Source organism: Carcharodon carcharias, chromosome 16 (genome assembly GCF_017639515.1).
Source record: "Carcharodon carcharias isolate sCarCar2 chromosome 16, sCarCar2.pri, whole genome shotgun sequence".
In the NCBI taxonomy this organism is placed as follows: domain Eukaryota; kingdom Metazoa; phylum Chordata; class Chondrichthyes; order Lamniformes; family Lamnidae; genus Carcharodon; species Carcharodon carcharias.
Genome location: NC_054482.1, coordinates 25872952 through 25885693, shown reverse-complemented (window position 1 = coordinate 25885693; position 12742 = coordinate 25872952). Strand labels below are relative to the sequence as shown.

The 12742-nt window shown below is 44.2% G+C and overlaps 1 protein-coding gene across 1 annotated transcript in view; it reads left to right on the top strand.

Moving 5' to 3' along the window:
* LOC121288880 (neurogenic locus notch homolog protein 2-like) overlaps positions 1–12742 on the top strand; it is a 163299-nt gene that overhangs the window by 105978 nt on the left and 44579 nt on the right. The window contains exons 14-20 of the mRNA XM_041207686.1: positions 409–554; positions 1848–1961; positions 5531–5650; positions 7171–7323; positions 7910–8138; positions 11135–11336; positions 12449–12602. Of these exons, the coding sequence (XP_041063620.1) occupies positions 409–554; positions 1848–1961; positions 5531–5650; positions 7171–7323; positions 7910–8138; positions 11135–11336; positions 12449–12602 (1118 nt within the window). The remainder of the gene's footprint in view (positions 1–408; positions 555–1847; positions 1962–5530; positions 5651–7170; positions 7324–7909; positions 8139–11134; positions 11337–12448; positions 12603–12742) is intronic.

Genomic DNA, 12742 nt, shown 5'->3' with positions numbered 1-12742 from the left:
GTAATGTAGGAAGCATGACAACCAATCTCCATGCAGCAAGCTCTCACAAACAACAATGTTGATTGAGGGATGAATATTGGCCAGAAGAATTTCCCCCCTCCTATTCAAAATAGTACCAGTGAGATCTTTCATGTCCACCTGAGAGGGCAGGCAGAGTCTCGGTTTAATTCTTCATCTGAAAGATGGCACCTCTGACAATGCAGCACTCCCTCAATACTACACTGGAGTTTCACCCTGGACTTGAGTGATGTGGAGTTTAGTGCTAAGAATATTTTTTTAATACCGTCAGTTAATTTACAGAGCCTCTCTTTGTTGGTGTGACTCTTTGAAAGGAAAGCTTGTGATTAAATTGGTGTGAGTCGTGCCTTGTCTGTTGCCAACAGTTTCTCTGCTTTTTTGTTTTTGCAGTTACCAGTGTGTTTGTGAAGCTGGTTGGGCAGGAGTAAACTGCGATGTGGACAAAGATGAGTGCGAGTCAAATCCATGTCAGCATGGAGGAACCTGTGAGAACCTAATCAATGGCTATAAGTGCACATGCCTGAAGGGGTTTAAAGGTGAGTGAGGGGCAGTAAAGCATTGATTTCACCCATTCAATGTGAGGTCTTATTCAAAGCTGAACACTGAAGTTTGCTGATTCTGATGCAAAACTGTACAATCCTAGTTAGAATTGTACAGCATAGAGGGAGGCCATTCAGCCCATCATGTCTGTGCCAGTGCTTTGAATGAGTTATCCAAATAGTACCACTCTCCTCTCTCCCCCTTGCGCTGCAAGGTTTTCCTTTTCAAGATTCCCAGTACCAGAAAAGTTATTCCACGGGAAAAGAGTTTCTAGTTTTCTGAAGCAGCACAGGAAGAATGACTAACTGGGTGGGATGTACTTTAATGTTTTTTGAAGCAAAAAAACAAATCCTTTCATTGTTTGTCATCTATGTTTCTCTATCATGTGCTCCTCCCTGACTGAGGAGTGGGCTATTGAAACTGCTCATGATATGACCAAATCCCCAGAAACCACTCCTACCTCAGGATATATAGAATATTTTTGGGCAGTCTCAGTTTTTTTTTAAATTATTCATTATTGGAATGTGGACAAAGCTAGCAAGACCAGCATTTATTTCCCTGCCCCAGTTTTCTTCCTTGCTGCTCCCTTAAATCGTTGCAATCCATGTGGTGAAGAAACTCCCACAGTGCTGTTAGGGAGGCAGTTCTAGGGTTTTGACCCAGCAATGAATGATAAAGGAATGGCAATATATTTCCAAATCTGAATGGTGTGTGACTTAGAGGGGAACTTGGATGTGTTTGGTGCCCTTGTCCTTTAAGGTAGTGGAGTTTGTGGGTTCAAGAGATGCTACCTAACAAGTCTTAGTGTGTTACTGCAGTACACCCCGTAGTTCATACACACTGCCTCCCAAATGTGCTGGTGGTGAAAGATGAGAATATTTAGGCATGTGGATGTGGTGCCAATCAGTGTCTTTTGTTAGGGAGTTCCAGAGTATGAGCCATTGTTAACTCCTTGTAGACATGGGTTCACACTACCAGGTTGTCTCACATCTGCCAATTGGTAGTCTTGCTCATCAAAGCCTCTAGAATCTGATGTGGAAATGAGGGCGAAAATGTCACAATTGTGCAGTGGTTTTATGTTTAATCAAAGGCACGTTATTGGGGCAGAGTAGCAGGCTTTTTGATCTGTATCTGCACTGCCTGTGCCATGCCTCAGTTGGGAATTCCAGGTCTGGGTGCCTGAAATGCCAAAGTTCCATTGCCTAAAACTAACATCTATCTCCTTGATAGGCACCAACAAAAGCCAAAAAGGAGTAATATTCTTTCCCTCTCTTTTTCTGAATCTTGAGGCTCCGACTGTCAAATCAACATAAATGAATGTGCGTCAAATCCCTGCCTGAACAAAGGAATCTGCGTTGATGGAGTGAATGCCTACCACTGCATCTGCACTCTCCCATATACTGGTAAGAATAAAAATAAACCAAGGGGCATCATCAGGAATTATGTTTTTTTCCTGGATGGCCTTTTATGCATGAGATGGGAGTTGATGACTAGTTTCCCCTGTGCTATGCCTGGAGAGGCAGCGGTGAAATAGAAAAATATCTTGAACTGAGGGCACACATTTAACAACTTTAAAGATCGGTGCTCCACGGAGGTGTGTGAGATTGTTGTGGGTTTGATAGCATGAGTATCTGTTTCAGAATTCAGCCTCGCCTTCTGCCAGAAGTGAGGTGTGTGCCACAGCGTCCTTTTGAGTTATTGCCTAATTAACAGGCCAGACCCATAAGTATCAAATTTCTGCATCAAACAGTCCCAAACTCCTGATCTGTTTTTTTTAGTTTTACTGTGTGTGAACCAAATTCAGTTCTGTAAATCCACTGGAAACTTGAGTGCAGGTACAAGACTGAGGACCTTTGGTTCAGCCCAGGGGCATTTTATGTTTGTCTTTGGGACAGAGTAGGGCAGGGAGCGAGCCAGTGCAGGCATGTTTCTGGGGTTAGAGAGGGGGATGTCTGTCTTGGTGTTAATGTCAATGACCCTGATGGCCAAAGTCAGGCTACATGATATATGAATCAACTTCATCTGCCTTGTAAATAAAAAGATGTTGTGTTCAATTAGCTGACCATGTGGGGAGAGGATAATGGAATTGTTTGGGTAGGGAGGGAAAATCACTTTATTGAAAAACAAATCTGCCAGGGCACAAATGCATGGTGGTCAAGTGAGGGCACTGTCAGGTTCATTGACGATAGATCCTCCATTATTAAGTATCAGGATAGTGAGAAGCACAGATAGTTTCCTCTCCTTCCCCCTTCTCACTGGCACCAAGGTCAGTTCTTGCACCTCAGTGCCTCTGTCTCAGTTGTTATCAGCTGATTTAGCAGGGGCTGTGTGCACCCAGAAGCATTTGGTGTAACCAGCTCAGTCACACTGCTTTGTAGCTCTGCTCACTGGTTAACCAGGGAACCGGGCAAAAGCATCATCTTTTGTAGTCCCTATCATGACCTCGGGGTACCCTGAAATGTTTTACAGCCAATTATGCATTTCAATTATGTTGGGAATTCAGACATCCACTGTCACATTAAAAAACAATGTAATAATGAACAGATTCTAATTGTATTAATTATCTGAATAGAAAAAAAACGTCTAAGCTGCGGGGAAAAGGCAGGGAAGTGGGACTAGCTGTGTTATTCTTACAGTGAGGTGGCATTGACGAGATGGGTTGATTGGTCTCATTCTGTGCTGTAACCATTCTATGGTAATGCCATGGGATCTCTTATATCCACCCGAGAGAATGGACAGAGCCTCAGTTTAACGTCTCAACCAAATTGTGGCATCTCTCAAACTGCAGTACCCAGTCAGTATTGTACTGGGAGTGTCAGCCTGGATAATGTGCTCAAATTTCTGAAGTTGGCTTTCTCACTCAGATGAGCGTTGTCTCCTGAGCCATGACTGACACTGTTAGACAAGACTTAGACTTGAGATCTTTGGTGGCTTGTGCCTATTATGTGGTTGTTGGTCAGTCATCTCAGTCCCTGGACACCGTTGCAGGAGTTCCTCAGAGTAATGTCCTAGACCCAACCATTTTCAGCTGCTTCATCAATAACCTTCCTTCCATCATACGGTCAGAAGTGGGGATGTTCAGTGATTGCACAATTTTCAACACCATTTGCAACTCCTCGTATGCTGAAGCAGCCTGTGTCCACATGCAGTAAGACTTGGACAACATCCAGGCTTGGGCTGATAATTGGCAAGTAACATGCATGCCAGGCAGTGACCATCTCCAACAAGAGAGAGCCTAACCATTTCCTCTTGACATTCAATGACAGCATTGCTAAATCCCCCATGATAACGTCCTGGGAGTTACAGTCGATCAGAAACTGAACTGGATCAGCCATATCAATGCTGTGGCTACAAAAGCAGATCAGAGGCTGGAAATTCTGCAGCATGTAACTCATTTCCTGATTGCCCAAATGGCCCTGACAACCATCTACAAAGTACAAGTCAGGAGTGTTATGGAGTACTCTCCACTTGTCTGAGTCTAGCTTCAGCACTCGAGAAGCTTGACATCATGCAGGACAAAGTAGCCTGCTTGATTGGCACCTCATCAACCACCTGCAACATCCACTCCCTCCACCTCTGCACAGTGGCGGCAGTGTATACCATCTATAAGATGCACCACAGCAACTCACCAAGGTTCTTTTGACAGCACCTTCCAAACCCATGACCTCTACCATCTCGAAGGACAAGGACAGCAGATGCATGGGAACACCACCACCTGCAAGTTTCCCTCCAAGTCACACACCCTCCTGACTTGGAACTATTATCATTGTTCCTTCACTGCCGCTGGATCAAAATTCTGGAACTCTCTCCCTTACAGCACTGTGGGTGTATCAACACCATGTGGACTGCTGCGGCTCAAGAAGGCAGCTCACCACCAACTTAAGGACAATTAGGAATGGGCAATAAATGCTGGCTTAGCCAGCGATGCCGACATCCCACAAAATTTTTTTTTTTAAATTCTTAAATTGGTCAAGCATAGCACAGGCCAGTCAAGTCTGTACCTAATGGGTTTTAATTCACACAGCCACCTATTTAATGCTGCTTGCTGTCCATCCTCTCCAACTCCCTCTTTAAGCAGCTATCTAACTCCCTTGAAACAATATTTGTTGATTGTGCTTCCATTGTTGAGGCAGATAAGTCTGCGTGTGACTGGTTTAGTCTGGCTTTACTGATGGGAAAGGTGGCTGAAGGCCTTTCCCAAGCATTCTGAAGGTGCAGATTACATTTATTTCTAAACTATAACATTGCACTGTCAAGTTATCTTGCAGACTGTTTTCAAACCTTCTGGTACATTGTGCACATTTCTGAATAGATTCTCGCCCTGTTTTCTGCCTCTGCTGAACTTTGTTCTTGTTTGGCTGGTTTATTATTGCCCATTTGTAAAGCTGGCTGTAGTGCTAGACCCCTAAAGCTCTTCATGTTTTCTCCCAGCCAGTGCAGTCTTTTTTTTCCTCTTGGCATGAACTGAAGCATCCTTCCTCTCATAAAACCCCTGTACCCACCCCCCCCAACAGGACTGTCACAATGTGACTGGGATCTGAAATATGGTATTCCTGTTACTAGAATCGTTCCAAACAGGAGGCCATTTGGCCCATCGTTTCTATGCCAATTCTCTTTCATTGGGGCTATTTAGTTTGTGCCACTCTCTCCCTGCTCTTGCCCACAGCCCATTCATCACTGATCTCAACTCTCTGTCCACCTGGTTCCTAACCCTTTTGCCAGTGGAAACAAACTTTCCTCATTTACTTTGCTCAAAATTATGAGAATTTTTGACACCACTATTAATTCTCCCCATTAATGTGCTCAGTTCTAAGGAGAACAGTCCTAGTTAAAGCAGGGGTGCCCGATAACCTCTTTTGAACAGGGTTTCCCTGCAGGGGACATTGTACAAAGAACACTGGTATTGTTGCACCAGTTTGGACCTTGCCTGACTCTAATGGATTCCTTTCTTCTTTCCTTCCCTTCTCTTCAGGCAAAGATTGTGAGTTTGTCCTTGCTCCGTGTTCCTCCCAACCGTGTGAAAATGGAGGTGTATGCAGTGAAACTGAGGACTATGAGAATTACATGTGCACGTGCACAATGAATTGGCAAGGTGAGGTGTCATTCATTGGTACATTGAGAATAGGGATAGGCTATTCGGCCCCTCAAGCCTGCTCCGTCATTCACTTAGATCATGTCTGACCTACACCTCAACTCCATTATCCTGCTCCATAACCCTCTTCACTCTTATCGAACAAAAATCCACCCGTCTCAGGTCTTGAAAACTCCAGTTGAACCCCAGCATCCACAACCATTTGGAAGAGAATGTTCCAAATTCCTTACTGCCCTTTGTGTGAAAAAGTACTTCACTCCTGGAAGGCCTACCTCCTAATTTTAATATTGTTCTTGAATTTTAAACATCAGAGGAAAATGGTTCCTCTCTATCTACCGTATCCATCCCTACATCTTAAACACCTCAGTTAGATTGTCCCTCAATCTTGTAAACTTGAGGGAATACAAGCCAAATTGTGCAACTTGTCCTCATAATTTAACCAAAATCTTTATGCCACTGAAGCACTGCATCTTCCCTTTTGTAACCTCATGTTATGAAAAACTCGTCAGGGGTGGGGGCTGTGGACCACTGCAGAGAAACACCCTGGTGACCTGACACAGGTTTTTAAGATTATGAAAAGGTTTGATAGAGTAGACATAGCGAAGATGTTTCCACTCGTTGAGGAGTTGAGAACTTTTCGGCCTTAGATCTGTAAATATAAAATGCTTGGTAATAAGTCTGTAGGGAATTTGGGAGAAATTTCTTTATCCAGAGACTGTTTCAGTTGTGGAACTTGCTACCGCATGGAGTGGTTGAGGCTAATAGTGTAGATGTATTTAAGGAGAAGCTGGATGAGGGCATGAGCGTAAAAGGAATCAAAGGCTATGTTGACGGGATTAGATGAAGTCAAGTGAGGGGAAGCTTGTGTGGAGCATAAAACCAGCATACACCAGTTGGGCCGAATGGCCTGTTTCTGTGCTGTAGTTTCTGGATTTGCTACGTACGTTCTCTACACTTAGGGGAGTTGGTGGTGTAGTGGTAACATCAGTGGACTATTAATCCTGAAGCCCAGGCTAATGTTCTGGAGGCACGGATTCAAATCTCACCATAGCAGCTGCTGGAATTTCAGTTCAATTAATAAATCTGGAATTGAAAGCTAGTCTCAATAATGGTGACCATGAAACTATCACCGATTGTTGTAAAAATCCATCTGGTTCACTAGTGCCCTTTTAGGGAAGGAAACTTGCCTTCCTACCTGGTCTGCCCTGCCTGTAACTCCAGACCCATAGCATTGCGGTTGACTCTAAACTGCCCTCTGAAATGGCAGAGCAAGCCACTCAGTTCAAGGGCAGTTCAGGATGGTCAACAAATGCTGGCCAGCGATCTCCACATCCCATGTAGGAATTTTTTTTTAAAATCCTCTACATGCTGTAAATTGAAGAATACAATAAAATATTGTAAAGACACTTGACCTTTTGGGTCTTCCCTTACCTGTTGTAGATTCGTGAAAAACAAATGTGGAATTTGGGTTAGCTCCCATATTATCCTGTACGTACATATAATACATGCTTACCTTGTAGGTCAGAGGTGCTCAATGGACATTGATGAGTGTGTCACTGACCCGTGTAAAAATGGCGGTGCTTGTCAAAATACTCCCGGGAGCTATGAGTGTCGGTGCTTCCCTGGCTACGTTGGATTGAACTGTGAGACAAATGTCGATGACTGCAGCCCCAGTAAGTGCTTTAAAAGACAGATTGAAAAGAAGCTGCCTAAACCTGATTGTTTACTTTCTGTTTTGAGGGAAGAACTTGCATTTCTATCACATCTTCCATCATCTTGGGGTGTTCTGAAGTGCTTTACAGCAATGAAGTACTTTTTGTGAAACGTAGCCACTGTTGTAATGGCTGCCAGTTTACACAGAGCAAGGTCTCAGAAGCATCAGGTGTGATTGTGTCTGTTTTAATGGTGAGAAATAAATATTGGCCAGCAGGCCAGAGAGAGCATCCCCTGCTGTTCTTCAGAACAGTGCTGTGGGACAGACAAGGCCTTGGTTTGACGTCTTATCCAACAGACAGCACCTCACATTGCAACAGACCCTCAGTATCTTGTTGAACTGTCAGCCTAGATTTTGTCCTCAAATCTTCAGACTGTGGCTTGAGCACACTGCCTTCTGACTCCTGAGGCGAGAGCGCTGCCCACTGAGCTACGGCTGACACCTTTTGTTTGTGCTAAATTCTGATTTGTAGGTAAGGCAGGTTAATGTGCAAACATTGGGAGTGACTTGGTCAGTAATTCAAGTGTGATGTGATGATTTCATAGATCCATGCCAGAATGGAGGCTCCTGCATAGATGGTATCAACACATTCTCATGCAGCTGCTTGCCGGGGTTCACTGGTGGCAAATGCCAACAAGAGATAAATGAGTGCTTCAGTAACCCGTGTCTGAATGGTGGGAACTGCTCCGATTATGTCAACAGTTACGTCTGCAAGTGCCCGCGAGGCTTCAATGGGATTCACTGTGAAAACAACATGCCAGACTGCACAGAGAGGTAAGGAAAGAGAAAGACTTGCATTTATATCACACCTTTCATCCTCTTGGAGTGTCCCAAAGCAGGTTGACAGCCAATGAAGTACTTTTTGAAGTGAGTTCACTGATTTTTGTTGGAAATGTCACAGCCAGTGTGCTCATAGCTAGACCCCACAAAGAAGACAGTGAACCCTGATAATTTGTTTTTAATGATATGGGTCGAGGGACAAATATTGGCCAGCACACTGGGGAGAACACCCTTGCTGTCCTTTAAATAGCTCTGTGGGATATTTTAGGAACACAAACAAGGGCAGGCAGGGCCTTGGTTTGGCATCTCATCTGCAAGACATAACATCCAACAGTGCAGCACTCCCTCAGTATTGCATTGAATGCTAGTCTAGAACGTGCTCACATCACTGGAGTGTAACTTGAACTCATGACCTTCTGTCCCATGGCCTTCTGACTCAGGTGATGGTGCTACCCAATGAGCCATGTGCACAGTGGGGGAGAAGGGAAGGGTTGGGTTAGATGCAAGTCGTTATTCTAATAAGTCCTTAAAGCAAACTTGAGATTTCAACATTGAAACATCAAATTATTGCAGCCCAGCTCTTTGCTTTTAAAGAGGTAACATAGTTAAAGGAAATCTAATCTGTTGCTGTTTATGAGCAAGCTTTTGTTGCCCAGTTATACTGATGGTAAGAAGCACAGAGGGAACTGGAACTTTGTACCAGTGTTCCACCTTAGCTGATGCTGGTGCTCGCTTACCTTGAGTTTCACGGAAACAGGGTCCGCATGTTTTGTCAGTGGGGTAAGAGATTTAATTTGCTGATGTAAACCTGGAGAACCAAATTGAGGAGGGGGTGCTGGTCTTCCAGATTTGCCAAGGTGGATGCAGCAGTGCACAAGTGCTGTTGGGAACTCCAGCTCCAATGTTGCTGTCCTGTGAAATGGGAGCATAAGAAGGGCATCACATACAGGGAATTACTATGGAAATACTGGCTAATTCCTAGCCATCTCTAACTTTGAAACAGAGGACAACGGAAAGACAAATTCAACCAGATAGATTTCCTTGCCTTGTACTATTGTCTTGGGTACATTTCAGGAGACTACAATGACCGTTTCATTGAGATCATATTTCAGTCTGCGATCAGAGGCTTTGGTTTATGTTGATTTAATAAATAAGACTGTAAGATTCCTGAGACCCTTAAGAGATCGTTAGTCCTTTGAATGTGCTCCATCATGCAATTAGATCACGACGGATCTGTGCCACAACTCAATTTTGCTGCATATCTCTCGATGCCCTTGCCTATCAGTTTTGAAAGCTCCCGTTGACTCCAGCGGCTGCAGTTTTTGAGGGTAGAGTGTTCCAGATTTCTGCTTCCCTTTTGTGTGGAAAAAGCACTTTCTAATTTTATTCCTGAAGGGCCTAACTCTAACTTTAAAGTCATGCTGCGTTAGTCTACATTTCTCCCATCAGAGCATCTGTACCTGCCCTATCAAATCCTTTCGTTGAAACATTTCATGTTATTGGTGTTGTGGCTTTTCTCAGATTTTATCCATGAAAATTGCAAGCCAGGGTTGAGGATTGCAACAGGGAGCCATGTTGTAGCCTGTCCACAATGAATAGCTTGGTTGGCCTGTAAGAACCTTTGCTGCATGTGGTGAAGGGTTAAATTGTGGGGATGAAGTACAGCGAAAAGAAACAGGTTAAACCATAATAATAGGAGCACCTGTGAGAAGTGTCATTTCAGCAAAGCAATTCACTGTCTTTTGAGTTTTTCCAGAAATGACAGGCCCTCACATTACGAGCTAAAGATGAGACGGTTTCACCCTACAAGTATTACTGGAGGGCTTTGGCTCAGGAGATGAAAAGAAAGCCTGGCTGACAGGCTGGTGTTGGAAGATGAAGCCGGGTGGGGGAGTTGGAGGTGGGGGAAGTGTCTGAGGGAAGAGGATTCTCACACATAGTTCCTGCATTCCTTCTCGCCATTAATTTCCATTACCCTGCTGTAAATCAGCCGAGACTTGCTGCAGGCTGTACAGCCAGTCTCTAATCCCTCAAAGCAGCTTGGGAAAGGGTCGTTTGTGGGGGAGGGAAACAGTTTGTGTTCCTCCCTCCTGACGTTTGCTAACCATTTCTGCACTGGCAGCAAAATCCTGGGGGAATGTCAGGTGTGTGCCCGGGTGCTGGCAAACGGAGAGCAGAGGAAATGCTACTCCCTTATCCTATCCCGGCAGTCGAGTATTGCACAGTGAACTATCTGTACCCTTACTGGTGCTTCTCGGTCTTCCCCTTGCAAAGTTAGAAAGCCAGAATGTTGTCCAGAGCTCTCCTTGTGTGACAATGATGGTTCTCTCGCGTGTTATGTCAACAGCAACAGTCCAGTTTGGACCTTTTTATGCTCCCTCATCCAAACTTATTCTTGTACAAAGTGAGACTGAGACATGAATGGTCGAGAAGTCTTAAATTAATTTTCAACCACCGACTGAACTTGAGTCGTCTTTACCATGTTTACTGTGGTTGTTGAGGCCGAGTGGGTTTCCTATGTCTTTTGTGTGATGTCCTGTTCTTTTGCGTGAAGTTTGTTCCTGTTTACCAGCTGTCAATAGGTGCCATAGTGGTACCAGAACACCTAGAGAAGATATACGCAGTGTACCTGCCTTGCATTTTAAAACGCGTTCATCGCTCTGTGTCATTGCTCATGTATCAGCTGAGGTCTAATACAGGGTTAGGCATGGACGTTCTGTCCCCTTTAACCCACAAAATGAGTAATCCAGGTGGAGAAATGGTGTAGAATGGTGGCTGCTTATAAACCTCCAGTATAGATGGACCAGGTTATCAAGGACAAAAAATTGGTAATAAATGACTGGCTTTTTAAAAAAAACATGACAGATGGCACTTTGTGACAGGATCTTTATGTAGATCGATGAAGTCTTGGTTTATAATGGCACCAGGAGATGTGTTTTCTAAGTGCTATTTCGTCAGCAGAATTGAACAGGTTCCTTTTCCCTTGTTAGCTCCTGTTTCAATGACGGAACCTGCGTCGATGGTATTAATTCGTACACCTGTCACTGCCGGCCTGGCTTCACCGGTTCCAACTGCCAGTTCGACATCAATGAGTGCAACTCCAAACCGTGTCAAAACGGAGCCACCTGTATCGACGGGTTGGGGGGTTATCGCTGCACCTGCCTCTCGGGGTACTCGGGTAATAACTGCCAGGTAAGGGACCCCCAGTGGAGATGGTTAGGGGGGAGCAGTTAAACTTTACAACATTTCATCTGCAAGTGGGAGCTTCCATTTATTTATTTGTTTAACAAGAAGCTTCCCCAAGTCTAATGTAAAACCTGATATATTGATTAAGAAGAATGAAAGGACTTGCATTTATATAGTACCTTTCATTGCTTCACGATATCCCAAAGTGTTTTACAGCCAATAAAGTACTTTTCCTGAAGTGGAGTCACAAAACATGGCCACCAGTTTATGCACAGCAAGCTCCCACTGTTGGTTGAAGAATGAATGTTAATCAGGATGCCTAATGTTAGCTGCACTTTTTGTTAACTGAAAGGAATGAGTGAATAATGAGAGCAGTGATTAATAAATTAATATGTTACTTTGCAAATGTTCTATTCTGGAAAGTCAATTGGTGAAGGATAATACTGGAGCCAATCTTTACTCAGTCTTACATTTATTACAAGCATTCACCACCTGATTCAATCACACCACCATTTCAATAAGTGCCCAAGTGAAATCTTAAATCAGTGCCTGATACCTGCACACAATCAAAGACAATTAATATACAATTAACAGCAAGTCCCTTATTACAAAACGAGGGGTAAGCATGCTTCCCCCATTGGTTTGTTTTCCTTTAATTTATTCACGAAATGTGGGCATCACTGGCAACGCTGGCATTTATTGCCTATCCCGAGTTGTCATGAGAAGATGCTGGTGAGCCTTCGACTTGACACATCTGAGTGGCTTGCTAGGCTGCTTCAGAGCGCAGTGAAGAGTTAACCAGAGATGCTTGGAGAGAAGTCTTTTTCCAAGCTAGCTGGATTTTTATTGACAGTCCAACAGCCTAAGGGTCTATCTTACCGATGACAGCTTTTTAATTACGGATTTATTTAAACTGAAATCAAATTCTGAAACAGTGTAGCAGGGTTTGAACTCCCAACTCTTCTGATTATCGGAGCAGGCCAGTACATTTGAGTCCAGTAACATGACTGTTATGTTACCGTGCTTGAATAGTAAATGTAATGGGTGGGTGAGTGCTGCGAGTGACTGATTTTCTACGTGTATGCCCAATGCTTTCCTTATTTCTTCCCCTCACTTAGACTTTGGTGAATCTGTGTAGCGGCTCACCCTGTAAAAACAGAGGCAAGTGTGTGCAGCAGGGCGCCACATACCGCTGTGATTGCCAGAGTGGATGGACAGGGCTGTACTGTGATGTACCAGATGTGTCATGTGAAGTGGCTGCTTTTCAGAGAGGTAAGCCAAGTCCAGGGGAAGGGTGAGTTGGGGAGAGGGGTGGGGGCTGAGCCGAGTGGCAGTCGCTAATCGTAATATTTGGAGAAGAAATTGTTGTGACCACAGGTGTTCTGCGCCAAGAGGGAGTGTTAAGCCTGGCC